Source organism: Ambystoma mexicanum, chromosome 7q (assembly GCF_040938575.1).
Source record: "Ambystoma mexicanum isolate Mex_15411 chromosome 7q, UKY_AmexF1_1, whole genome shotgun sequence".
NCBI lineage: Eukaryota > Metazoa > Chordata > Amphibia > Caudata > Ambystomatidae > Ambystoma > Ambystoma mexicanum.
In genome coordinates, this window is record NC_090941.1 from 673,018,079 (window position 1) to 673,044,920 (window position 26,842).

The window sequence follows — 26,842 nt, forward strand, 5'->3', positions numbered from 1 at the left end:
TCATATGCGCAACGATGCACAACTTGTGCATACGAAGAAACATAGAAATGCCTCCAGATGAGGAGCATTCCCCTCTCAGCTCAATTGAGGAAGACGAAGGAGTAAACGGGGCACTACAGGACATAAGGGGGATTGTGGGGGGGGGTGAGGGAAGGACGAATGGTCTGCCACGACCTCATGGACAATTTCATCTGACTTGGGACACATGCAGCCCATACGTGTACTGAATGCATTTGTCAACACCATTGCATAAGAACTGTTCACATGATCATGATTCAACTGTGTTGATTCATGAAACCAAGGAACCCCTAGCCCCAATGCCATCACCCATCCCACACCCTAGCCCCGTCACCCACCCCACACCCTAGCCCCAAAACCAACTCCCACTAGCGATTCCTCTTTTCCCCTTTGTCCGCAGGCCTTTGCTCGTCAATTACCCCTTAGTAGGGGTAGTAGACTGCGACCCCCCCCAGCATGCTTCCCCAGAGGTGGTAGATGGTGAGGTGAACGGCTTTGGCCATGGCCTCATGGGAGGACAACTGTTCTGCCAGCTCCCGCACCCTCTGGCTCGTGAGACACTCGTTGGCATTGTTGCACACTGTGCTCTTGCACAGATGGTCTATGGACCTGGACAACCGTCTGGATGCCCCCTGAATGCAATCCTGCATAGCCTGTGAATGCCTATGGTGCGCATCTCTGCCTGCCTCTGCTCCATCCCGTCTAGACGATCCCGGATGGCCTGCATTTTGGGGGTCAGCACTGGCTGTGGTGATTGTCAACTCCCATGGACATCATGGTGCGCTGAACAGCGAGCAGCATCGGCCTACTCATCGGAGAACTCCTGTTCAGAAGGTAGATAACGGAGGGATGACCGATGGGAAGGTGGTGTGTGCAATGTGGAGACACTGCGTTGGGGGCAGGATTCCAGGGAGAATTGGCAGACATGGGAATGTGGCTGGCTCGATGAGGATGATGCGCACATCTGCAGTGCCTGTAGTGGCCTGCTGGGATTGCAGGCTGTCGTCCCCACTTTGGCTCACGTGCAAGTCCACAGTCGCCCCAGCTGTGGTGGTGTTTGCCACTGTTGGCAGCGCTGCTTCCACGACTGAGTAGGCCTGTGGCTATGTCCTTCTCAACGGTCAGTGTGCCCGTAGATGGCACGTTTAAATGGCGCCATTTATTTGGTGGCACACTCCCACTCCCCGGGCTGCTTGCCGACACTAGTTGGTGCAGGATTCGTGGAGGGTCCGGCCACCTCAGTTGTTTCCTGGGTGTCTTGAATGCCTGTTGAGGCAAATTGAGATGTGTGTTAGCACTTTGGTGCATGGCGATACAACATTCACTGTCACTTGTACTATGCCATCACTGTGTGTTGGGCCTCCTGGGGGGTGCATGCGTCATGTGTCAGCCACTATGTTCATAGCATGCATTGCATATGGGCGACCAGCTGCCAGGTGTGGGATGGCCCTGCTTGCTGAGGATATGCAACCCGGGGATGGGTCGACATACAGGGTGTCCTGTCCAAATGTGGTGGGGATTGTTGATGCTTGGGTTCTGGTAGTGTAGTCAGGTGATTGCAGTGCATTTAGTTGTGTCCTAGGTCAGGTGGACGTAATGGGCATGGATTTGACAATGAATGTCTACATGGAGCATTGCAGTTGATGGGCTCGTGGGTCTGAAACAAACATCCACTGATGTGCATTCATGGACATGGGCTTGTCAAATGTGGTAACATGATGGCTGTGTTGCCCGTGCAAGGGTGGCCACTGTGCTGGAAAGGGGTGGTTGTGATGTGCAACGTGGATGTGCATTGTACCTTCTAACTTGCGTTGCAATGGCGATTCTTGGCTACGCCATCCCCTCCACTTCCTGCTTGGGTGTCATGTAAGGAGGGTCCTTGCTTCACTAACTCGTGTTGTTGTGGCCTGCTGCCTCAAATGGATTGTGTATGCTTGCTGGGGTACATGTTGCTTGCATACATGGCAGTCTGTGCGTTTGTGAATGCCTGCAGGGTTGGCCATGTATGGGACCAATTTCACTCAGGTACTCAGATTCCCCCTGGCTGCTGGCTCCAAACTCAGCCGTGCCCATGTCCTCGAGCCCGGCCATGTACAGGATGCCACTAACCATTTCCTCGCAGGTTGTGAATTAGAGTGGTTCTACTGTGACACCTCCAGTGGCAACTGTTTCCTGGAGGTGGAGGGATATTAGGCTCCTGACCCTGGCCTTAAGGTCATTCCAGCCGTCCTGGAGTGTGAACGACAAATCCTTACACAAAACACCCAAGAAACAAAGGAAGCGATGCTCACGGCACAAGACGCCCTCAGTAACCTGTCCCTAGACAACGCACGAACTGCCCACCAACTAGTCCGGAGCCAAATATACGAAGGGGGCGACAAAGCCAACAAGACTCTGGCCTGGTTGGGGAGACGCGAGCAAAGCAGGGGGTACGTAAGGGCAATCAGATCGCCGGATGGGACATTGTTGACAGAAGACTCGGATATCGTCGAGGCATTCGCCACCTATTATAAAAATCTCTAAACCCCACCTATTGGGAATCCACCAGTTGAACCCTCTCGATACCTCGACCACATTGAGATTCCGATACTCCCGCAGCACCAATCTGATCTCCTGAATGCGGACATCACTGACACCGAGGTACAAGATGCACTGGCGCAACTCCAACCCGGGAAAACTCCGGGCCCTAACGGTTCCCAACTGAAACGTGGAAGTACTTCGGAGGCATGTTACCTGTCCACATGCACCGCATGTTTCTACGCAGCAAGGAACTAGGAGCCCTTCCCCCAGACCTCAGGAAGGCATGCATAGTTGTCATACATAAGCCTGGGAAACCCCCGGAGGAATGCACCTCCTATCGTCCGATATCCTTGATCAATGGCGAAGCGAAGGTTCTTGCAAAAAAACTCGCTAAAAGACTGCTGCAAGTGATCGAGACCCTTGTCCATCCGGACCAATGTGGTTTTATGCCCAATAAATCAACTCGGATGAACCTACGCAGAGTCCAATTGGCACTGTCCAGGGCAAAGGAAATACCAGCCCCACTCGCCCTCCTGGCGGTGGACTTCGAAAAAGCTTTTGACTCTGTGGGGTGGGATGCTTTGTGGGAGATCATGGCTAGGATGAATCTGGGGCAGACATTTATATCTTGGGTAAAACTTATATGCAGCCCCGGAAGCCACGGTGAGGGTGAACGGCAGGTCCTCTAAACCTTTCCCCCTGGGTCGGGGCACGAGAAAGGGATGCCGCTGTCTCCACTCCTCTTCCTCCTTGCCATCGAGCCGCTAGCGATTGAGCTTAGAGCAAACACCAACTGGACCGGTTTCGCCTGGCCGGGAGGGGAAGAAGACCGTCTTTCGCTCTATGCGGACGACCTGCTCTTATACCTCAGTAACCCGAGTATCTCATGCCCGGTGGTCTCCCGCATACTCAGGGAATATCAGTACTTTGCAGGCCTGAAGGTTAATGAGGCCAAAACCATCTTCTTCCCGATCCAGGGTGGCGAATCGGCGATCCCGGAGACCTGCCCATATCACGTCTCTATCAGGGAACTCAAATACCTGGGTATACGGCTTGACCCGACGCTTGATGGGTTCCCCTGGCTTAATATACAACCAGTCATAGAGCGGTTCAACAGAGACACCCCCCATTGGCAATCTCTTCCCCTATCGCTAATGGGCCGGGCCGCATTATTCAAAATGATGACCCTTCCCAGACTATTGTATGTCCTCCAAAATGCCCCATTCCCCATCCCCCGAGAAACATTTGCACTCATTGACAAGAACCTCCGCACACTGCTATGGGGCGGGAAACAATCCAGGATTGCCCTTGTTACGCTCCAGAGATCGGTATGGGAGGGAGGCATCGGTTTTCCCTGCATACACACCTATTACCTGGCCACACAGATAGGGGTGGTGAACGACTGGATCCACGCGGATCCCACACTTCCACACACCCGAATAGAGCTGGAGACCATGTCCCCGCTAACACCGCTCCAAATCCTCTACGCCACCCACGATCAACTCCTGATGCTGCCCAAGATGACCCACCAGATCCGGCGCGCATGGCGGGCCGCACACAAACTAATCGGCTGGGAAGAACAGCCAACACTGTCGCAACCCATATGGCACAATACGCTCCTCCCGGAACTAGTGAAAATGGGCTCCTTCGGTCACTGGCTGACAAAAGGAATACACACATTAGCACACGTGATACAAGAGGGCCGCCTCCTGAGCTTCGAGACCATGCGCGAACAATTCGACCTGGCACCCATGGACCGGTTTCGGCATGCGCAACTGTCCCATGCCATCCGCACCCAATTCCTCGACACTACGGTCGTACCTCCCTGTTCTCCCATCGAGACCAATATCCTTCCACAGCACATCTCCTCTAGGGTCACTTCCACTCTCTATCAGGCCCTTAACTCATTCGGGGCTACACAACTCGACGGGCTAAGGGCAAAGTGGGAAAGGGATCTGGGCCCCCTGGAACCTGAAGATTGGGTGGAGGCGCTGATGTCCCCAAGAGAAATTGGAATAGAATCCAAGCTCAGACTAATACAGCTGAGGATTCTCCATCGTTCATACCACTCACGCACTGCAATGGCCAGATGGGGGGGAATAGAAGACGGGACAGGTCTCTGTTGCAATACTGAACCTGCCACCTTCTACCATACGATATGGGACTGTCAGGCGATACAGGCCTTCTGGGTGGGCTGTGTCAACACAATATCTGCCCCTTTGGCGACACCAATCCCTAGGGACCCCAAGATGATACTCTTGGGCATTGGGGGTGAAGAAGATCTGTCCAAATATGAAAAAATGTTCTTGGCAATTGCATTGGGGTTGTGGCCAATTGGGGATCTGCCGAACCATTGAGCCTGAACCGCTGGAGTAATGAGCTGGACAGGTGCGCTACCTTAGAGCGCCGGATCTATAATGCAAGGGGCTGTCCCCGCAAATTCGAAAAAATATGGGGTAAATGGCTAAACGCTCATTGAGCCCCGCGGGTGGGGGTACACCGGTAATGCTGCTAGCATTGTTTGCCTGCCATGTCCTATTGTTGTCTTGTGGTCCTCGGCCCTACGGGCCCTGTTGCTATGGATAATTGCCTTCAACGTGTACACTGCTGATTCATGTATTATTCATGTACGTTTCTCTATGTTATGTGGTTAAAAATTCAATAGAGTTTAAAAAAAAAAAAAAAGGTCATTCCAGCGCCACCTTGTCCCTGATCTCAGTCCATATGGTATTTTTCGCTGTTGGCTGGTCTTGCGGTTTTGGGCCCCATATAGCTCCTTGGAGTGGGCCACCACCTGCTCTGCTAGTACAGTGAGCTCCTGCTCCGAGAATGTTGGCTTATGCAGTCTCATAGCGGGCACCATGGCTTTGCGCCCTTTCCTCCTGACATTTTTGGAATTGTCTGGGTGTTTGGATGGCACTCCACTGTACAGATATTTAACGGATTGTGATGTCCAAAATGGCTGCCACTGTGCTTCCTTTTATGGCAATGACAAATTTCCGCTGTTGGAATTTCAGCCAATGGAATTTCCGCTTGAGGTAATTCCACTGACTGGCATGGTGGCAACAGAAAATCAGCAGATTTTTGGTGGAAATTCTATCATGTACTCAGATTTTGGTGATAACTCCACACAGCGGAATTACCGTTACCGAGGTTGTTCGGCGCGTGCGCCCGCCATGTTGGAATTCCACTGTTCCACATGGAGGTAACGCTAATTCCACTACAGCAGAGTTATAGACGATTTTGGGCGGACTCATAATGAGGGCATATACCTTTTTATAAGAGATTGCAAAATTGTTGCGGGGTTTGGACTCCATTAATTTACACAAATTGAATAAAATTAGATACTTGGGTATTTGCAAACCCCCAGAAAAGCTGCAACCTAACAAATCTGTCAATGGTTATAATTCAAGCCCCTGTCTACGGGCTGCATTGATAAATAATGAATCAAGGGTAAAGTATGCAGTGGTACTTAAATACCTTATTACTGTTCTAAATCTAGATTTTCTTTGTATAACTGAAACCTGGTTTTCTGCTATTTCTAAGTTTCATTTGCTTGTTCTACCAGAATATCGGATTAAATGGCAAAATCATGAACATTAGAAAGTGCGGTGGCTGCTATTTTTCAGATCTGTATTCATACTGTCTAATGTTCATTGTTGCAATTGGGACGAGTTGTCTAAGGTGTTTGCCTGTACCCGATTCTTCTCACCAAATGACTCTTTCCGGGTGGTTCTCTGCTATCGACCACCAGGTCTTAATGACTCATTTTTAGACAACTTTAGAGCTGTATCTCGGCTCTGAAGCCCTACAAAGTCCTAAATTGCTGACCCTTAGTGATTTTAATGTATACTGTCTTAAGCTGAACGACTTTTGTCTCCCGATGTATCACTATTACCAGCATCTGCCTCACATAACTAGGGACATCATTTGAAACAAAACTATCATAAGAAAGAAGACTTGGATAAAAACTAACGATGTTATTGATTGGAAAATTGCTAAATCAGCACTGGCTATTTATAAAAAAAGAATCTTAATGGCAAAGTCACAATTTTTTCAAAAACAGATCAACTCTCGATCTAAGGATCTCTTAGCCACAATAAAGAATGTAACAATCCCTGAATGTTTGACTAAACAACTTCAGGGTACCATTGGTCCAGGGGTGAATATCCGTTTCTAAACCATCAATCAGCGCCAAACCTCTAATACACCAGAAGAAATCCGAACAGATTGGAATGACATGCAAATTATAAACCTCGTTAACCAAACGACAGGCTTATTCCCGAAAGGTTGTGGATGGTTGGTTAGTTGCAACACAGCGAAAATACAAGGATTACCCAATGATAAAAGGCACTGTCCAGTCAAGGTTGTATCAAAAATATCAACTTCATTTATATCACAACAGACAGTTCTAGCAACACTACGAAATACAACTCACCCTGTAAAGGAATGCAGAGGACAGACAGTTTCAATGAAGAAAAGGGATGCACTCTGGATACTGACAGGAGGGTAGTCGGTATGATTAATAATCACAACAGTTTAAGGTTACTTGGCTTCAGCATAAAGGGAGCAAAGGGTCTTAATATGTCTCTAGGGGCCTTCCGGGAAGGACCAGGGGAACAGAACCACAATGTACCTCGTGCTCAACAGCAGGGCTGTCAAAAGATGTGGTGAGGCCTGGGGCAAAACATTTGGCGAGGCCACCTGACAATTGTTTGCACTGGGCCAGTGGTGGCACCTCCGCAAACAGGAGACTCGAGAAATCTCCCCTCAAGTTTGTGTGGAGGATCCCCAAATATGGTTTATTACTACAACTGCAAATCAACTACAGCAAAGTTAGAATGCTCTATTGAAGAAAGGTTTATGACAGACTAACATTTGTATCATATGCATGAATATATATAGGATGGCGCCAACATTATGGAGCACCCTGCCCCTGTGAGTGCATTAAAACACACATACAAAGCGACAGATAGATGTACAGTGGAGGCTGGTACATTTCTGAACTTAAGAGGCTTAAATGTTTGTGCCAATTATGCAAGATCAACAGAGCACAGTGAGGGAACCCAAACCAAACAAGGGTTGCTCGAGGGGGTTTCTCACTCCAAAGAAATTGTTTGAAACATTGGGTTAAAATTATGCATTTTACAGCACTTTCTTTGTAAAATTGGGTAGACATCCATACAGTTTGCTATTGGTTTTGTATGGAAGCACATGGAAAATACCAATAGTTGGAACTCACCAACCGTGCACAGGAACATGTTCCAATACATTTCATGCCGCCCTTCCACAAAACATATGCTAGTATAAAAATATATTCATGCTGGTTGTTCCCATGTATGTCCATGCAGGCTGCATCAATATATGCCATTATTACCATGTACGGATTCCCAGCCAGTAAAAATGCCATGCCACGGAAAGTATGTCCAGGCTGACTGTGCACCATAAGTGGTATTACTGGCTAGATTGGTTCAATCTGGACCAATTTAGTCAAGTAGTATGGTTGCTTTAACCATGATGCATAGTACTGTGCATCAAGGGAAAGCAAAAGGAGCATTGGCAACGCTAACAGTTTGGGCTTTCATGTAGGCATGGGAAAGGCACTGCTGTATTGGTATTAGCTGGCCGTTGATGGTACCAGGTGCAAAATAGTTTGAGTACCTGCGCAGCTAAAAGCAGTGCTTGGCAAATGCCTAATACTTATGCACAAGCCAAAACGGTTGGCTTTGCCAATGCTTGTTTTTAACATGACTTCAGCAAAAGACACGTAGGGTGCTTTTACAATCGAGTGGCTGAAGGCAGACCTGGTCAAGACATTTTTATTACACCAGTACTGTGTTTACAACTCCAATTAAGTCATTAACTCTCAGAAGACTCCTTTTAGAAAACACTTGCAGGCACATTGAGGGCAAAGTTTGATGGCAAGGCTTGATTAAAGCTAGCTCAAAGAGTTCCAATGAAGAGGTGTTTTTGGTGGGGTGGACCGGAACTGGGTGAGAATTGCCATAGGTATTAGCATGGCTATGAGAGGTCAACGGGTGGGCAAATAACTAAACGTCTACAAGCTTTGTGTTCCTCCTCATTTGCCATTTCTTCCTATCTGTACTCAATGCTGTCATTGGGACGGATCTTCCGAGATCAAGGATCTGGCAAAAAATTACTCACCAGATATTAGATCCAGCTCCACAATCTGGGAAATCTATGTGCACTATATGTTTATTTTAGAATGCTGTGGTGTGTTTGTACTTTAAACTATGTTGGGCAGGGATTTCAACTGTGGTCGCTAGGTTCCAAAGCGAGACACTCCCCCACAAAACCACTTGAGGGTCTGAGCGGGAGTCCTGTGAAATCACTTGTCAATGTTGCACTGCATTGGAAATATTGAAGTGCATTTTATTTAGGTTTAAAAGGGGTGCAGATTCTGAACTTTGCGGATGATAAATCCTCTGAGGTGAAGAGGCAAATGGTCATGGAGGTAACTAAAATGCCTGCCCTACACCTGCCTAATCTTCCCGTCGCTGGACCCGTCCTCTTTTTTTTATTTATTTATTTTTATTTTGAAAACAAATAAACAATACAAAGCAAACTTGCAGCATTATTTACAACAGACTCGTGAACATCAATTAACGCACGTTACTGCTCCCCAAATCTCCCCCCACCCTCAAGAGCTTGTTTGCGTTTCTCGTTCTGTTTCCGCTACGTGTGGCTGGGTATCGCTTCCTTCCGAAGCTGCAGAATCCACTACTGTGCCAAACAGTTCTGTTATTAACATTCTCCAAGCCATCAGGTTACCCACTTCTTCCCTGCACTTGCTACATGCCTCCCGTCACACCACCGTTTCAGCCTCCGCCCATTTTTGCAAGTCCCGCCACCATACCTCAACCCGTGGCTTGTGGCTCTGCTTCCAGCCCATGGCAATCCTTCTTTTAGCAAGCACACATGCCAGGTCCCTCAGTTTCCCAAGATGTTTAGTATTCCGTGGTCTGGAAAACCCTCCCAACAGGCAGGCCCAGGCCGTATCTATGTTGAGCGTGACCCCTTTATCCGCTAGTTTCCGTGCCACTTCCCCCCCAAAAGGCTTCAATCACTGGGCAAGACCAGAACATGTGTGTCATATCATGCATCTTCTTCATAGCATTTTGGGCATGCTTGTCTTTCTGCGTTTACAAACTTAGATATTCTCTTCGGGGTCATATAGGCTCTATGCGTTATGTATAACTGTATCTGCTGCAATCTGGCGTTTCTGGACACCTTCTTGTGGTATCCTATAGCACGTTCCCACATTCCATCGGTCATCTGTGCCCCCACCTCCGCTTCCCAGTCCAGCCTCAAATGAGTCAAATCCTTCCCCACCCGGGTCATCACCATCTCGTACAGTCTAGAGATCTCGTGCCCTCCTTCTGTCATATATTGTTCCCATTAGGACGTCTGGCTCCTCCGCCAGTAGTCTCTGGCCAGGTTTTACGAATAGTCTGCACTAGCCTAAGATACGTGACATATTGGCCTCTATGCAAACCTGTCTCTTCTCCCAGTTCTTCAAAATCTTTGATAATCCCTTCTTGCCATACATCTCCCAACGTGGCCAGCCCAACCGATTCCCAATAGGTCCTAATTATCATTCTGAGTTGGTTGTCTCCCCCAGCTAAGGCGACTAGCGGCACCTGTGGGGAACACGGGCACGGGTTCTCCATCAGTTGGCATACTCTGTGCCACATCTTCCACCCAAGCAACAGCATACCCGGGCGTTCTTTCATTTCGAGTCTAGGCACCAAGATAATCTCATTTAGGTAAAAAGGGGTGCAGTCCTGCCCAAACAGCCTAGATTCAGGAGTTACTTCATCAGAGAGCCATTTGGTTACATATTGCAACTGGCTAGCTACATAATAGGCCTCAAAATTCGGCAGCTTAATGCCCACTCTATCATGGAAGTTCTGTAGCTTCTATAGCGCCACTCTATTGCGAGTGCCATGCCAGAGGAAGTCCCTGCACATGCTGTTCAGTTTGACAAAAAACTTTTTGGGTATCAAGTATGGTATATTACTGAAGAAATGTAACAGCCTGGGCAGGACAACCATTTTGAGCATCGCCCCCTGTCCCATCATCGCCAGCGGCAGCTTCTCCCAAAACTTCATATTTGTTCGGATTTTTTTCACAGCCACCTCGGTATTATGCAAGTGTTCCCCCTCCACCGTATGATACACATCTATTCCGAGGTAGCGGAAGGAATCAGCCGCCCAAGGTACGGACAACACTGGCAACCGTTCCTGAGGAGCTCCTATGTAGCTCCCCAATGGGAACATGCTCGATTTTTGGGGGTTTACCGCTATGCCGGACAGTTCTGCATACTTTTCCATAACCTCTAGAATATACTGAAGATTTTCTTCCAGATATTTCAAATATAGTAGTAAATCGTCAGCATACAAGGATATTAGGTGTTTCTCTCCCCCTACCTCAATACCAGCCATGTCATATTGTTGTCTGAGGTACACTGCCAGGGGCTCCAGGGCTAGAATGTATAACATCGGGGACCAGGGGCACCCTTGTCTGATGCCTCTACTGAGATGCCACCTCTCAGATATCACCGATCCTGTGCGTACTCTGGCCAATGGTTCACTGTATAGTAATTTTGCCCACCTAACATAACCCGGCCCCATCCCGTATTCTTCCAGGGCCGCCAGCAACCATGGCCACCTCACTGAGTCAAAAGCTTTGACTGCATCTAGGGACACCACCGCCATTTCCCCCTCGCTCCTGTTTGCCTCTTCGATCACCCGGTGGAGTCGCCTGTGGTTGTGGGTTATATTTCTGTTGGGGACATAACCTGTCTGGTCCGGGTATATCAGTTTGCTAATAACCCTCCGCAGCCTATTGGCCAGGACCGCCGTCAAGATCTTGCTATCTTGGTTCAACATTGACAACGGCCTATAGGAGCCGCAGCTATGCCCTGGCTTGTTGGGCTTAGGGAGCGGCACAATTAATGCTTCTCTGAGCGATTCCGGTAGCCGACCCATCTCAAAAGACTCATTAAGCATCTCTAGCATAGGGGGGAGTACTTCCACTTTATATGTTTTGTAAAACTCTCCTGGGAATCCGTCCGCGCCCGGGGTCTTGCAGGCGGGCAGCTGCTACACCACCTCATTCAATTCCTCTAAGGTAATCGGTGCGTCCAGCTCCTCCCTTTCTTCAGCACTAATCTTAGGTAATTCCATGTCTTTTAGAGTTTCTCTAATCTCATCCCGATTGTCCCCTCCTCTGTCCTCATATAATGTCCTATAATAGTCCAAGAATGCATCGTTGACTCCCTCTTGGGTGTCAACCACCTCCCTGTCTTCTCTAGTTATTGTCCGAACCGGGGGCCTGGGGGTTTCGCTCTTATATAACCACGCCAACAAGCGGCCAGTTTTATCCCCACCTGCATGTTGCCTCTCGACATACTTCTTGTAGTTAAGGTTGCAGAGCCTTTCTCAAAGCTCTGCGCACCTCTGCTGCAACTCGAGTACAAGTTCCGCATCCCCTCCTGCCCTGTTGCTTTCGCGCTCCAGTTTCTCTTCCGCTTCCTCTAGTTCCGTTAGGACCCCACCCTGTAGGCCTTTTGACTTAGCAATCGCAGCACCCTGCAATACCACCTTAAAGGCTTCCCAGAGCGTGCACACTGAATCTACGCTGCCTGTGTTTACCTCAAAGTACTGTGTGATCGCATCCCTGATATCTTCCCTGAAGACTGGGTCTCGGAGCGCCTCCGCCCGGAGGCGCCATGTCGGTATCCGCGCCCTGGGTCGGCAGTACTGCCAGCTCAGCACCAGAGGTGAGTGGTCCGACAGGACCCTCGCTCTATAGTCTATTTGGGTGGTCTCTATCACCACATCTGGCGTGGCAAAAAAGTAATCCAGCCTCGTGTGCAGGTGCTGCGGAGCTGAGTAGTGCAAGTACTGTGTTTCATTAGGGTGTTTCAGTCTCCAAACATCCGCCAGCCCAAAGTCATCTAGTAATGTCTGCAATACCCTGGCCGCTGGGGTGGGCCTATCAATCTTCCCATCAGATCTGTCTGCCTTTGGGTTGAGCACGCAGTTGAAATCCCCTCCCCAGATAACCGCTCCTCCCATACACGCGCCCAGATGAGTACACCGGGTTCTAAAATACATCGCAGTGTTTTGGTTGGGGGCATACGTATTTATAATGCACACCTCTCTATTCTCTACCAAAGCCTTTAATATGACCAACCTCCCCTCCGTGTCCACCACCTCTTGTGTAAGTTGGAGCGGAACGTGCGGTGCTACCCAGACCAGCACTCCCCTAGCGTAGGCAGAATACGAAGAGCCTACTACAGTACCTCTCCACTTCTTCCCCACCAGTTCCAATTTTTGCTGGGTCAAATGTGTTTCCTGCAACAACGCAATATCAATCTTCTGTCTTTTTAAGTACATCATGACTTTGTTTCTCTTTAAGTAACTGTTAAGTCCACTGACATTCCATGTTACGATCTTAAGGTCCCCCCTGGCTCATGAGTGTCTTCTTGCCTTCCGTGTAGCGACTCCCCTTTGCCCACGTGATACAGATACAGCTCTCCATCTTTGCTTGTAGCTTCTCGTACCAGCTCAAACCCCCCATAACTATGTACACGGCAAATTCCCAACTTCCCTCCCCTCCCCCCACCCGTCCCTTCCCCAACATCACACACCCCAACTGCTGCCCAGCTCCATTCTCGGAACTCAGGCACCCCCACATCTAGCCCTGCAAGCACCAAACAATGCACAGAGCTCAGTAGGGTGAAGTCGCCCTAATGGCCACTTAACTAAAATTGTTGTGGGGTAAAGAGAACCGCTCTGTAAGGCTCCCGTTAATTCAATAATAACTACAGTGCTTGTAACATTTAGTGCAATAGTCTGACCTTCTCTACTGAAGGCTGCGCAAACGACTATATTCAAGTCCCACGTGCTTTGCCATTTTGTGGCACCTTCTTCGTGCATTACTTATATCTTCCGTGCTCTTTCTCCGTCCGAACTTCTGACTCCTGGGGACATCCTTGCGCATCGAGCCATCCCATGGCATCCTCCGGGGTCTCAAAAAACAAAATTTTGTGTTTATGAATGACTTTCAGTTTTGCCCGATACAGTAACATATATTTGTGGCCCGCCTCTCTCAATCTCTGCTTTACCGTCCCAAAGTTCATGCGGCTACGCTGCACAGACAGGGTATAGTCCGGGTAAGCCGTGATGTTTGCCGCTCCTCGTGTAATCGTTCCTCCCTTACGAAAGTGTTCCAATATCCTCTCCCGATCTCGGTAATTAAGAATTTTGGCTATCACCGGCCTAGGCGGGTTCCCCGGCGGCGGCCTCCTTGTTAGAGCTCTATGTGCCCTTTCCACTGCAAATCCTTGGGATAGGGCTCCTCCGGGTATCTCTTTCAGTAGCATGGATTCAATGAATTCCGTTGGATCGTGGCCCTCCAATCCCTCCGGCAGGCCCACGATGCGGATGTTGTTTCGTCGGGCTCGTCCTTCCGCCTCCTCCGCTCTGCTCTCCAAGTTGCCCACTCTTTGTATCAGGGCATGCAATTCGGCCTTATGGGAGGCGCAATCCGCAGTATTCGGGCTAACTTCCTTCTCAAGGGACTCCGTGCGCTCCGCCAAGGCCCTGACATCCTGTCGGAGTAGATTAACGTCCTCCTGCACCTCTCCGACCTTGAGGGCCAGTGCTGTTTTCAGTTCAGTGACGGCTAGTTCGAGTTTAGATTCCCAGGCCGCCCTTAGGTCCGCAATCGCAGCTAGGACTTCTTGCTCAGCGCCCGAAGTCGTCATGCCGCTTGCAGGCGGCTTGTCCCTGCTCTTGGTATTGTCTTGCCCGGGGGACGTCTTAGCGAAGTCGTCTAAGGTGGGCTGTTTCGCCTTCGGCTTCATCGTTCTATTCGACATGACCCAGAGGACCTGTATTTTGCACAAATGACAAATGTGCACTCAGTACGCCCCTTTCGCTCGGTCACCGTGCGGCCTGCTCCTTCCTTTGTTCCGGACATTGGTCGGCCATTTTGTTTCTTTCGTCTCCGGCGCTCCTTATCTTTTCCACAAAGATCTCGGCCGCCGTTCTTCCTGCACCATCCAGGAGTTCACCCCGCGTGGCCCGATCATTCACACATCGACATGTGTGTTTTCAGCGGTCGTCGGCCCATCATTACGCACTTTTTCGCCCTGATCATTACAGGATCTCGGGAGCTCCTCCAGATCACGTCCTCCTACATGGCCCTCGTAGCCACGCCCTGACCCGTCCTCTTTCACTGCAATAGGAGGGATGCCCCAGATAAAGAAAGTGTATTTCCACCACTGTCTGTTCGCTAAACCTATAGTTTTGGCTTATTGGTGCACACCTAATAACCAAAACAAGAGAATGCCATGCAGTGGTGCAACATCATTGACCAGATCGGCTCTGACCCCCCTCCCGAAATGTTGGGCTTTGTTGACTCGACCTGGCTGCATGGGCGGCACAAGCCCTTGCCAACTTTGAGGCAGAAGGCCTCTTTCGATGTGTCGCCAGCCCATAGCACTCGTTAAGGACTGGCAGCAGCATCAAACTTGCAGAGCACAAAAACCTATCCATGCGAGATCAACAGACTCACTTTGATAAAGTCAAAGTCTTAACTTCTGGTCTCAGCTTTTAGATACCCCACCCCGCCAGAGATTAGCATAACATTATGAAAGTAAACAACCTCTGAATTGGGGTGAAAGGTGCGACTAGTGGCCAAAGGGAAGGTGCAATAGCAATTCAGCTTCCTGGCTGGGCTCAGGGAATTGGGAGGGAAATCGGAGCAGGGCTGGCTGAAGATGTGTCAGGGCTGGTGGGGCCCCATTTACTTTTGATGTTTGAGGGCACCCCTTGCCTTACTGATTGGAAAAATAGCCCAAGGCACCTGTGGAGTGCTTAAATCAATAATGAAGTCAAAATAATGCAGCAAGGTGGTTAGAATCTGCAGATTATCAGTCAGTTTCTGTGTCACAAGACTGCCAACATGGGGGCAGCTGCTTAGGGGCCAATTTCAACTGTAACAGCTGAAAGGCCCATATGCCATCCCTCAGTGGGGAGACTGACAGCACAATGGGTTTATTGGCCCCACTCAATCACTGCTTTCAAAACAGTCATCCAGCCCCTGCTGGGCTGGCCAACAGAGTTGTGGCCAGACGGAACAGGACACAAACGTTAAACAGTGCCTAGGTTTCGTGGTTAAAGGCCCCACAATTACTAACATAAAACATTTTACTGTTGGCACCTGCATTCATATGCATACATTTTTAGGCAATTGAAATTGTGATGTGGGGTTAGCACTTGCATGCCAGTGGAGTGATTAGAAGGGAAGTGGTGACATGAGACATCTAATTCTCCCAGCAGTCCTTAAGTGGCACTTTTCAGAAATGAAGGCGAGAGTTAGCTGCTTGTAACATTGAAACTTCACCAGAATAGTCTCATTTGAATGTGGAAAGATGATAGATGCCACCACACAAGTATGTTTGCCCCTCCCTCACAGACCTTGAAGTTAGCACCTCTCCCAACATTTGAAGTGTTAGTCCCCCGACTCCCTGTACATTTTAGCATAGGTGCACCTCCGATGCCATGACTCCACCCCTTAAAGAAGTGTCCTGCAGGGCGACTACATTTAGGGGAGGGCCTGCACACACAACACTTTCACCCATGCATTCATCCACCAGTCACACAACTCCTTGCATGAATGCATACATAAAACCAAACAGCATTGACACAAACGCCAACATGCACGCAGGCGTTCATACACATATACATAATTTAAATACACATATATACACATTTAATTCAAAATAAAAAACAATTACCTTACCTCCCTGCACCCTTCAAAAGCACCCGAGCAGCCACGGGGGGACCGTATGGTCCTCCCTTCACTCCGCACGTAGACATGCTGCCTGACAGGAGAGAACTATCATTCAGAGTGTTCACACTGAGCAACGTGAACACCCTGACTGACAGGAGAGGAGTCATTTTTTGTCATTTAGCATGTCTACGTTGTCAGCTGACTAACGGGAGGCAGCAGAGCTCACTTCTGAGGCCTGCGGTCGCCCATTATTTTGCTGTTTGTTGTGGAGCCAAACGGTTTCGCAACAAACAGCAAAATCATTGCGGGGCAGAGATCAGACAGCACAGTCCCCCGTATGAATAAAGGACACGGGTGGACAGTGCTGCCTTCTACTTAGGAAAGGGTGCCGCGGGCCCCCCATCCCGAAAGCGGGAAGCCCGTGGAGGTTTGCCCCTCCTGCCTCCCTGCCCCCGGCAGCCCGTCTCATGAAAGCCCTGATCAACAGGTCGTGCCGGTTTCAGGGCACTTTGCAGGCTTCTGTGACAGAGTTCAAGACGGGAGTCAGCTGTGGGTATCAGGCGGCAAGACGGTACAGCGAGCGAAGCTGGATGAATGGATGCAGGCTGGCCTACACAGTGGTTCAGGGTCAGGAATTGTTGTCTCAGTGCTATTCGGAGGGACTGAAGCAGCGGTCGAGATGTCTCGGATGTCTAAGTGACTCCGGCTTGACACCGGTGTTGCAGTCGGTTGCCGCTCGAGGGACTTGACTGGCTTGAAAATGTCCTTTAAGGCGGATGTCGGTAGATGCTCGTTGAGTCACTTCTCCCAGCTTCTTCAATGGGCTTGTGTCGTCCTTTAAGGAGGACGGCCCAAGCTGCAGTGTGTGTTGCAGGCAGCTGTCTTGTCATTGGTTGTAGGTTCAGAGACCTTCTGGCACTTCATACCTAGGAAGCTTGCTGTAGAGCCAAGCAAGGCATGCTATGTGCTGGCTGGGCACCAGTTCTGGAGTGGCTAGAGGGTCCTCTGGATTCGGTATCTCCCTCTGTTCTATGGGAGATCTTTAAGGGAGGGATCTTGCTTTCCTCTTTGGAAGACCCATCCTTCCTTCACTGGCGGAAGATGTAAGGCAGACTGTAGCTTCAGCCAGGGTCCAAGGTTGAGTTCATCTTTGTTACTTCAGTGAATTCTTTCAATGATCTGCCAAAAGAGGGGCTCAGACCTCTTTTAAAGCCAAGTGGGCCACAGTGATTGGTGTAGGCTATGCCCACCTTAATGAACAACTCCTGGGGTCCCCACCAACAATCTGATGTATGCATGAGGTCATAACCAGAGTGCTTTGCAACAGGAAATGTAAAGGGGTGGAAACATGTGATACCAAGTCTGTTGATCAAAGAATTTCTCTGGTTAATGGATCTCTCTGCAGTTCTAGTTTAAAGCACCAGGTCTGAGTTGAAGCCGTGGCGAAACCAGACTTTCTGGCTCCTGAAAGCTACATTCTCTTAACAGATGAATGGAGTCCCCCTATGGAGCGTAAACATGCAGTCCCAGACATGACAGTTCACTGTCAATGACACAGAGGACAGGAGCTGGCTTCAGGTCGACACAGTTACATATGAAAGGTTGTTGGCGTTTCCGGTCTCCTTTGTTAACCTCTGCAGCCAGGCACCATGTGGCTTCTGTTTGAAGTACACTTGATTGGTATGATAATCGCTGCCACCAGCTGCAGGGCAGAATAAAAGAGCAGGGCGGATCCATGGAGCCTTTTTTAGTTAATCAGGCTGGCCATGGCAGGGGGAAGGTTGGCCCTCCCCTTTCTGGAGATGACATGGTGTACTACTGGCTGTCATATCCAAACTAAATATGACATGGCAGACTGTGCCTGTAGGCTGTGTCCACCCAGAGTACACAGTTTATGCATTTGTCTTGGTGTGAGCATAGGAAAATGTGTGTGGATTAGCCCCAGACATTTTCTTGAGGTTGTTCTACCATCATTCCATTTAATTAAACATTTCATAAAAGCCCAGGCGAATGCACAGCCACCGTGCGGATGGTCTAATTCCTCACAGTCTCACTTAGGCTACCTCCATCTGGTATTTTAGCAAATTAGTTTAATCTCTTTATCTACAATAAAGTTAATTCTATTAGCCAGAATTTTGACCCACAAATGCTTAATTTACACATTTCTAATCAGAGTTTGGTTCCCCTAATCGCATCTTCTTAACAGCACTGGGGCAACACGTTCGTCTTGGAAGCGCAACGATGCGGAGCAACACAGGTTCGGCCCGTGCTTAGAAACCTGTGGGTAATAAGCGCGTTATAAATAACCAATTACATTATTATTATATAAAATACCTAACTTTACATTTACGCTGATATTGAAGGTATGATTCAGAAACTGATACCTACAAATTAGGATTAGGATTGTAATCTTCTTCACTTAGCAAGACAAATTGCTGCATACCTAAAAGAATGACAGCTTTTTTTCTGAAAATCTTCCTGTTTTTATGCAGAGTGGCAAAGGGGTTACCGCTTTATCCTATTTTGTTCAAAACCCTCGTGACAACAGGCATTCCAACAGACCAAAGGTAGCCCTTAAAAGGCCTTTAGATTTCCTTGTCAAGATTTGTAAGGCTTGGATAGTATAGTTTATTGGCTGTAGAGTTCGTCGGGGAGATTCAGGGGCAGAGCGCACAGGTTAGGGACGCCTTGGCTAGGGTGCAGGGAGCACATGGAGAGCTCGAAAGAGGTGTATGGAAATCCCCCACCGCCTTAGTTTTAACCACCCCATTCTTACCAGACCAGTTCTTTAAAACCTTAACAAAACACCTTATATTTACTATATCTGTCCGTGGATTTTTTCTAAAGGGTAAAACTGAGAAGACATTGTTGCGAAAAGCACTATTAAAAAATATGATCCTTTTGCATTGGTAAATCATTTTGGTATTACTGTTGTCTATTTATGCACACCTGTCTATTTCTAATGGACCTGGCAGTAGAATATATTTTCTTAAGTATTTCCATTTCCCACGCAGATTTGTCTTGAAACAGACAACTTGTGTTTGTATGGTCATTGAATACTTCTTTGTTGTGGCTCTCATACGGGTAACAAATCTTCACTAGCCCCTGTGCCATATCACTTGAGCCTTTTTGGCCAAGTTTGGGGAAATGTGTGCCTACAGCTTATTTTGTGGAAAATTATCCACTTTCCATACAAGGTGTGCCCATCGAATTACATATAAATAACATGAGCCTAAACCTATAGCACAAACCCCAATACTAACAGCGATTAATTAGGCTTCTACTTCTGCCAGCAATGAAACAAGTTTCATTGATTTATAACTAATTTGTTTCCCATGGACTGATTTGCTGCTTGTTTGCAAATATATTCTGGGAGGAAATTGATTTACTTTTGAGATTTAACCCCCGGGCTGCAACTGTACGGAGCAGGCCTCAATTTTCATTCAGCACTAGCTACTGCTGATTCTTGGCAAGTGAGAAATGATGTGATGTGTGCATGTTGATGCGGGGGGCAAGTGACTTTCCATCCAGGCAAGAACCTTGCAAATTGAAAAGTTTTCCCCGTGACAAAGGAAATGGCGCAAGAGAGTTACTGATGCTTCGGACAATGCCACGTTTCTATGCATAGTATCTCTGTGGGCAAAACATGGAGGAGTGTTTGAAGATTACTTAATCGCTTCATAGCTGTAGTGATTAGAATGTGCAGTACTAGGTGATCTGCAACATACTAAGGGGCCCTTTGGTGCTATTCTGTATATATTCGGAATACGAGGATTTACAGAACTTGACAGGGATGGATTTACCCCCATTTACTTATTCACCTGTGCCGTTATTTGCAGATAATGAGTTACAATATGTGCTGCGTTCCACATTTCAAGTAGAAAGTTATTAAGCCTTGTAGCTGACCAAGTTGGCCATTATCAGACTTCTTGAAACGTTCCCTGATGATCAACAGGGAGAAGGCTGGTGGGTATGCTTGTTTTCCTCCATGGAATCCACAATATAATCCCCCAATGCACTCCAGATCATCAAGGTTACTTTCCACATCCTCCAGTAAGTATTGTACCTTCTGTGTTTCCACATCTTGTCATGGAGAACATGGCAGGGGCAGGTCTCCCCTTTTCTTTCTGCATTGGGATTGGATATAGCCAGGATTCCACTAATCTGACTAATGTGGGGGCTGCGGCCCCCAGAGCCCACATAGCAGTCCAGCACAATGAGCCACCTCTACTGCCAAAACACTATGCACATCCCAAACCAACCAAGTAGGGGTTAACAGACTAGAAGACCCTTTCCATTCAGCCCACAACAAAAGAGAAACGTATGTTACTGTTTGTGTAATTGATGATCAAAAAAATAACACCAATGTGTGCCGTCTAGACAAACCCCTCCGACCCCCCCCCTCCAAGTCACTCTACCATGTCCTAGTTTAGTGGCACCAATGTGAAGCCAAAACGAAAAAAGAAATTACCTTTTGTTTTGAAAAAAAAGTAATTTCAATTGCAGACCACTCTGTTGCACCAATAGTACCACCAATAGTACCAGAGCCTAGAATAGTTTGTTATGCTTGGAACGATTAAATACATCTTAGAAAAATAGAATACACTTTTTGGCAGAAGCAAGCACAGTTGCACAGGCATTTGCTGGTTATGCTGATGTCGCGTCTCATACTTAGACTGCTCAGCTGGCGAATGATTGCAGCAAGGGTACTGTTGGTGACGCACTCCAATTCACTTGTAATTCCATCTGGCACCGCCCCTCGGCAGAGGTGCCGAGGTTCTATATTCCTCTTTACCAAAGGCATGGCTCACAACTGCAACAGAAAGAAAACAACCCATTAAGATGACCTCCTTTTTCACCCATTTAATTTTGGCAAGTTCACAAATGTTACAACAAAGTTTAGAGAAAGCACTGGAACAGAACGCAATCCAGCCATACCTCACACTTTGGGTTTCCTGAAGCTCTTGAGCTAGCTATACAAAGCAGCAACGTTCGCATATTTGAAAGAGGTGAACACACAAATGAATGGACTTATTTAATACAATGACCATCGAATGATAAGAGCCAGTTTGTACCACGTGTTTTGGTGTTCCAGTAAATCAGATTAATTTGATCGCAAGGTACATGCTGCAAAGGCGATCACTAACCCTCTGTGTGCAAAAAGCAGCTTACGATGGGCGATTACTAAAGGTCAGGGTACTCAACGTGGTGGGTCACGATTCCAGGCAAATGGAACAATCCCTGCTAAAATTATCCTCAAATGAAATTATTTACATAATATACTGTATGGATGCATGTTTTAATTCATTTGATTTGACACAGGAGGCAACAATGCAGAGAAAAAACATGAGCAGGATTGTATCAATACATTGTTCGAAAAACACTATTTTAACCATTTATGTAGTTAGGTTGCATTGGTACCAATTGAAGAATCCTATTAACACAGCATCGCCTCTATACAGGACAGCTCACCCTATTTAGGGGTGTGACCCCAAAAATCCATCCTAGTCTTCTAATGTGAGGCTGGTGCGATTTTTGTTGTTTACGGTTTCCCCCGATAGGTCATCTAAGGCCTGAGAAACGCAAGCGCAGCATTTGCGCACAATGGAACCCTAAGCCCCTTAGGGTTATAGTACACCATGTACCCCATTTACCCCGTGCATAGAGTCTCTGTGCATGGCTTGTTATGAGGAATTCACTGGATGGTCGCAGCCCAGTCGGAATTCTAGTGGGGCACCGGGGTGGTGGGCCGTTCCTACCACAAAAAACTGTGTATAAGGTTCAGAACCAACTACCACCGGATGTCAGTTGCATGTAAATGCAATATGAGTGTGCCTATCATGGCTACAGCCTCAGAGGGAGGGCTGCTGTTGCCAGGACCAACTACGCCCAGTAGATCAAGGTCCTCTGGATTCATTCATGAAACCACATCCGTGGCAAAGCCAAGGGGGATGTCTAAAAATGTAACAAGGTGGTTCCCACTGCTTCCGTGGCTACCAAGTTCCTTCTCAGCCCCAATTCTCCATAGAAGTGGAGGACCTGCTCCCTTAACGTGTAAACACCAGGAGTAGAATCCCAAAGGATGCAAAAATGTATCAACTTGAACACACATTTTGAAGGGGCCCTGCCTGAATCGGCAATGTGGCACCCATCGGCAAAGCTCTGTCCTAGCATCAACTGTACCAGATCTTCACTGACTAAAGAGAGAACAGGCAAGGCAAACTCTTCCCCTGACCCATCGAGAACCCCTGTCCTGAAAAGAAGCTTTGCTAATGGACACCTGCGTAATCTGTGATGAAGAGGCGAGAGCCCCAGAGCAGGTGACTGAGATGTGCGACTGATAATGACCTAAGCAAAGGGTTAAGCTAACCAGAAGAAGTCCAGAGTGAATGTGAACTTTCTGAGGAGTGGCTCCCCTATGTGAACTGCCGCTACTGGACGCACTCTGCACCACGAGCCATCTGGACTGTACCTCCACAAACAAAGATAGTTCCACGACACTACAGCAGTTTGTGCTTGTTTTCAGCAACCTTCGCCTCCAGGTGGTTCCACGGCTGTCGTGTTTGACTAAAGAACCACAACAGCCACAAAGAAAGGCAAGCAGAACATATTAAATAGCTGCATTCACAGCTCGCCCGTTGCCAGCTGGTGCAGTAGGGCATGATGCATGTGCACCTATAATAGAATAGTACTGCGCTAATCAGGTCTCCAATGGAACGGTCACTGGGCCCCGTGAGTCACAAAGCCGCATAGGAAGCCTTTGACAGAAAAACGACTTTGGTGGAGCCGCTTGTGGAGCAAAGAATGGAGGGTCCTGCAGACTCAAAAGCCATGATTCAGCGATGGGTTGTCACACAGAGGCGGCCAGGCAGTGCCATCAAGCAAGCCAGGCTCCTCAGCAGCCAACACTGCCAGCACACCCTTACCTCCAGGAGATGTGAAACTGGCCTACAGAAATGAGAAACAGTAAACCAGATATCAGATTGCTATATTGAGGACTGCGTCTAGGGCTCGCGAGCAACTGCTGGCACAAAACGAAATCAGCTGAAACAGTAGACCAGCAAGGGTCGCACATTAGTATTAAAAATGTATCGTCTGCAACCGTGAGTACGGTGGTTAGAGCCTGGAACTTGTGGGAGAGAGTAGTGATGGTTATGTTCGGCAAAGAGGAGGCAGAGCAACCTAAACAGTATGAGATAGGGGAGCCACAACAGACCAATTAATGCAATGGAAAAAGGAAACGAGAACTAGGTGGACTTTGGAAATATGAGGAGGTGGCAGAGAAAAGTGGGGGAAAGGAGGGAGAGAGCGTGGACTGGGAGACTAGGAGGAGGGGAAGAAGGAGCACAGTGAGAATGCAGAGGAGGCTGTAAAGATCAGGAGGTGCTGGAGAAGAACACAGATGAGGCCGGTGAGCAAAGAGAAAGTGAGGAGGTTGGGAGGATCAAGAAGTGCTGAACAACAAGAAAGACAAAAGGGAAAAGAGATAGAGAAAAAGGCAGACCTGAGTAGGTTGGAGAAAACAAAGAGGAGGGGAAGCAACAGGAGGAGGAGAGGGAGTCGCAGAAGAGTGTGAAGGAGGTGGAAAGTAGCCTGCTTGGGGTGGGCAAGGAGAAGAGTTGACTGGAGTAGAGGAAAAGTGCAGCAGAGGAGAAATAATGAGTTATTTTATGTATTTATTTTATTTATTGGGCATCTGTATGGCGCCTATACACAAGTGATTCCAGGCGCCACAAGATAAGAAATGGGGGTAGGAGAGGACCTAGGAAAAGAAAACAGTGACGGTTATATTGGCCTTGTAGCAATTCTACCATGCAAGTGCAAAGACAAAGGTGATAGGTGCAGGGGAGGAAGGAGTAGGGGGCAGGGTTGGGGCGCAAAAGGGACGAGAAGTGCTGAGGGCGGTGCAATGAGGGCAAGTGCCAGGGGAAATAGAAGGGCGATGGACAGGGAGGACCAGGTTCAGGCAAGTCCGGGGAGGTTGCCCAAGGGCAAGTGCTGGTAAGGGATGCTGGGGGGAAGACTAGTCCGGGGTGGTTTGGCCTCAGCATGACTCAGAAGGGACCAGGCACCAGTTGCAGTGGCAGGGGGACATTAGCACGGGAGGGGGAGAGAGAAAGATGAGGAGAAAAGGAAAGTCTTGCGAAGTTTCCAGAACTTAACAGGGAGGCATTTAGAGAGAGAACTGGATGCAGAGGTCCCAAACCCCAGAAAGCCTTGTGGATGATGCAAAGGGTCTTGAATTTGATCCTTGCGGTCACTGGGAGCCAGTGGAGACATTTTAGGGCTGGAGAAATGCAGTCCCTGTGCTTGAGGCCAAGGATAAGTATTGCAGCCCTATTCTGGATTAGTTGTAGGGGGCAAAGGGAGGAAAGGGGCAGATTGAGGAAGAGGCCTGTAGCAGTAGTCCAGCCTAGAGAGAACCAGAGCTCTGGAGACGTTGAGCTTCTGGGGGAAGGTGAGGAAAGGGAGAATGCCTCTGATGGGGTAGAGCTGAAAGTTGGACTTCTTGGCAAGGTCTGAGATGTGTGGAGAGAAGGAGAGAGGAGCCAAAGATGACCAAGGTTTTTTGCCTCACAAGAGGGTGAGTATAGGGGAGGGGGCCCAAGGAGGGTGGCCAAAGAGTGGAGGGTTTGGGGTGGGTGGGCCTGAGAGAGCAGGCAGCCCAATGAGAATGATCTCTGTCTTACTGGCATTAAGGCAAAGATCATTGGCAGAGCACCACACCTGAATAGCAGTCAGGCAGTCTAGTATGAGAGAGTAAAGAGAGGAGGTAGAGGATGGGAGCTTAAAGGAGAGCTGTGTCTCATCAGCGTAACACTGAAAATGAGGAGAGAAGGTGGACATCAAGTGGGCAAGAAGAGCTAGGTAGAGGTTGAACACCCATGGTGATAGGCTAGAGCCCTGAGGGACCCCACAGTTAGAGAGTGAGTTGGAGGAGAGTAAAGGGCCCAATTACACTTGGGAGGGTCGGTTTGAAAGGAAGGAGGTCAACCACGCCAGTGCCCAGTCCGTGATGCCTAGGGTATCATGGAGACCATTTATGAGGATGGAGTGGTTGACTATGTCAAAGGTAGAAGAAAGGTTGAGGAGGAACAGAACAGAGGGGGAGTTAAGAGTCTAGGTTCGAGAGCAGGTCTTCACGGGTGTTCAGGAGAGTAGTGGATGCTCTGAAACCAGACTGGTGGTCATGGAGGCAGCCAGCCACTTTGGCGTCGAGGGTCAGTCGGGGGATTACCAGCTTCTCCAAGAGTTTTCCTGAGGAAGGGGTGATAGAGATAGGGCAATAGTTAGCTGGGCAAGAAGGGTCTGCAGATGGCTTTTTTAGTAGAGGGTGCACAAGAGAGTGTTTGAGGGGTTGTGAGAAGAAACCAGTGGCAAAGGAATGGTTACAGAGGTCAGCCAAGGCTGGGGCGCGAGAGGCAATTTTGTCCTTGAAGGTTCTTGCAGAACATGGTAGCACCTATTCAGAGGAGATTTACAAAGAGCGGACTACTCTAGAGACCTCATCCAGTGCAGTGGGAGAAAAGGTGGAGAGTATAGGGGGGTGGGCAAGAGAAGAGGTGGCGTGGGAATGGGAGTAGATGACAGCGAGGACAGGATGTCCTGAGCTTTGGAGAAGTGGGAAGCCAGTGCATTGCAGAGGGCATGGGAGGGAGGAGGAGAGGAGGAGACTGCAGTGGATTGGCAAGTTCCTTGCAGATTTTAAAGAGTTCAGCCATGTTATTGGTGGTCCCAGTGATGCAGGCTTGGACGCGAGCCCTCTTCTTGAAGCAGATGGCGAGACAATATTGTCTTTGGAGCAGGCGACAGGCCAGTTTGTCAGTGGATGTACTTGAGGTCTGCCAGTCGAAATCTGCTTTGAACATGTATGCAGCACTAACACCTCATATTACTAACGCCACTGATTTAGTACTGTTCTTATGTATCAACCAACTATGTCAGTCATATGCAGATGTCTATTTTTATTATGATTTTTTAGAATCAACTTTGTTTTAACAGCATTATTGTTGTGACAGTGTCATCATACATAGCTAATGGAAACACTCCTTAGCAACCTGTAGTTCTGTGTCAACATTACCCTAGCGTCTAAGGGAGAAGTAGCCTTGACTCAATCCTCCCCATTAGCATATTGTACTTGAGGCCTGCCACTTCCACTCAGCAGCTTTGCACTTGCGTTTCAAAGCTGCCAAGTCGGAATCATACCAAGAATTGCATTTGGAGACCGGCTTCATGCGAATCCTCATGACAGGAGCAAGGATGTCCAAGGTGTTTGAGAGTCGGAAGGAGAGTAAAAGGGGCGCGGGGGAGAAGTGGGGGGGGGTGAAGGTAGAGGCAAATGCAGCAACTGACACGTTTCACTGGTCAAATGACAGAGAAGGACGCTGGCAGTGAGGACAGAGGCATCATCAGGGGACAGAGGAGCTCAAGGTGGGAGGAGAGGAGAGAGTGGTCAGACCAGGAGAGACGGGTA

General features: G+C 48.5%; 1 protein-coding gene across 4 annotated transcripts in view; it reads right to left on the reverse strand.

Moving 5' to 3' along the window:
- Positions 1-26,842, reverse strand: part of WASF3 (WASP family member 3) — a 730,276-nt gene that overhangs the window by 478,400 nt on the left and 225,034 nt on the right. For all 4 annotated transcript variants that reach the window (XM_069639295.1, XM_069639297.1, XM_069639294.1 and 1 more), the window contains one exon: positions 21,040-21,181. In XM_069639295.1, coding sequence (XP_069495396.1) covers positions 21,040-21,172 — 133 coding nt within the window. In that variant the 5' untranslated portion in view covers positions 21,173-21,181. The remainder of the gene's footprint in view (positions 1-21,039; positions 21,182-26,842) is intronic.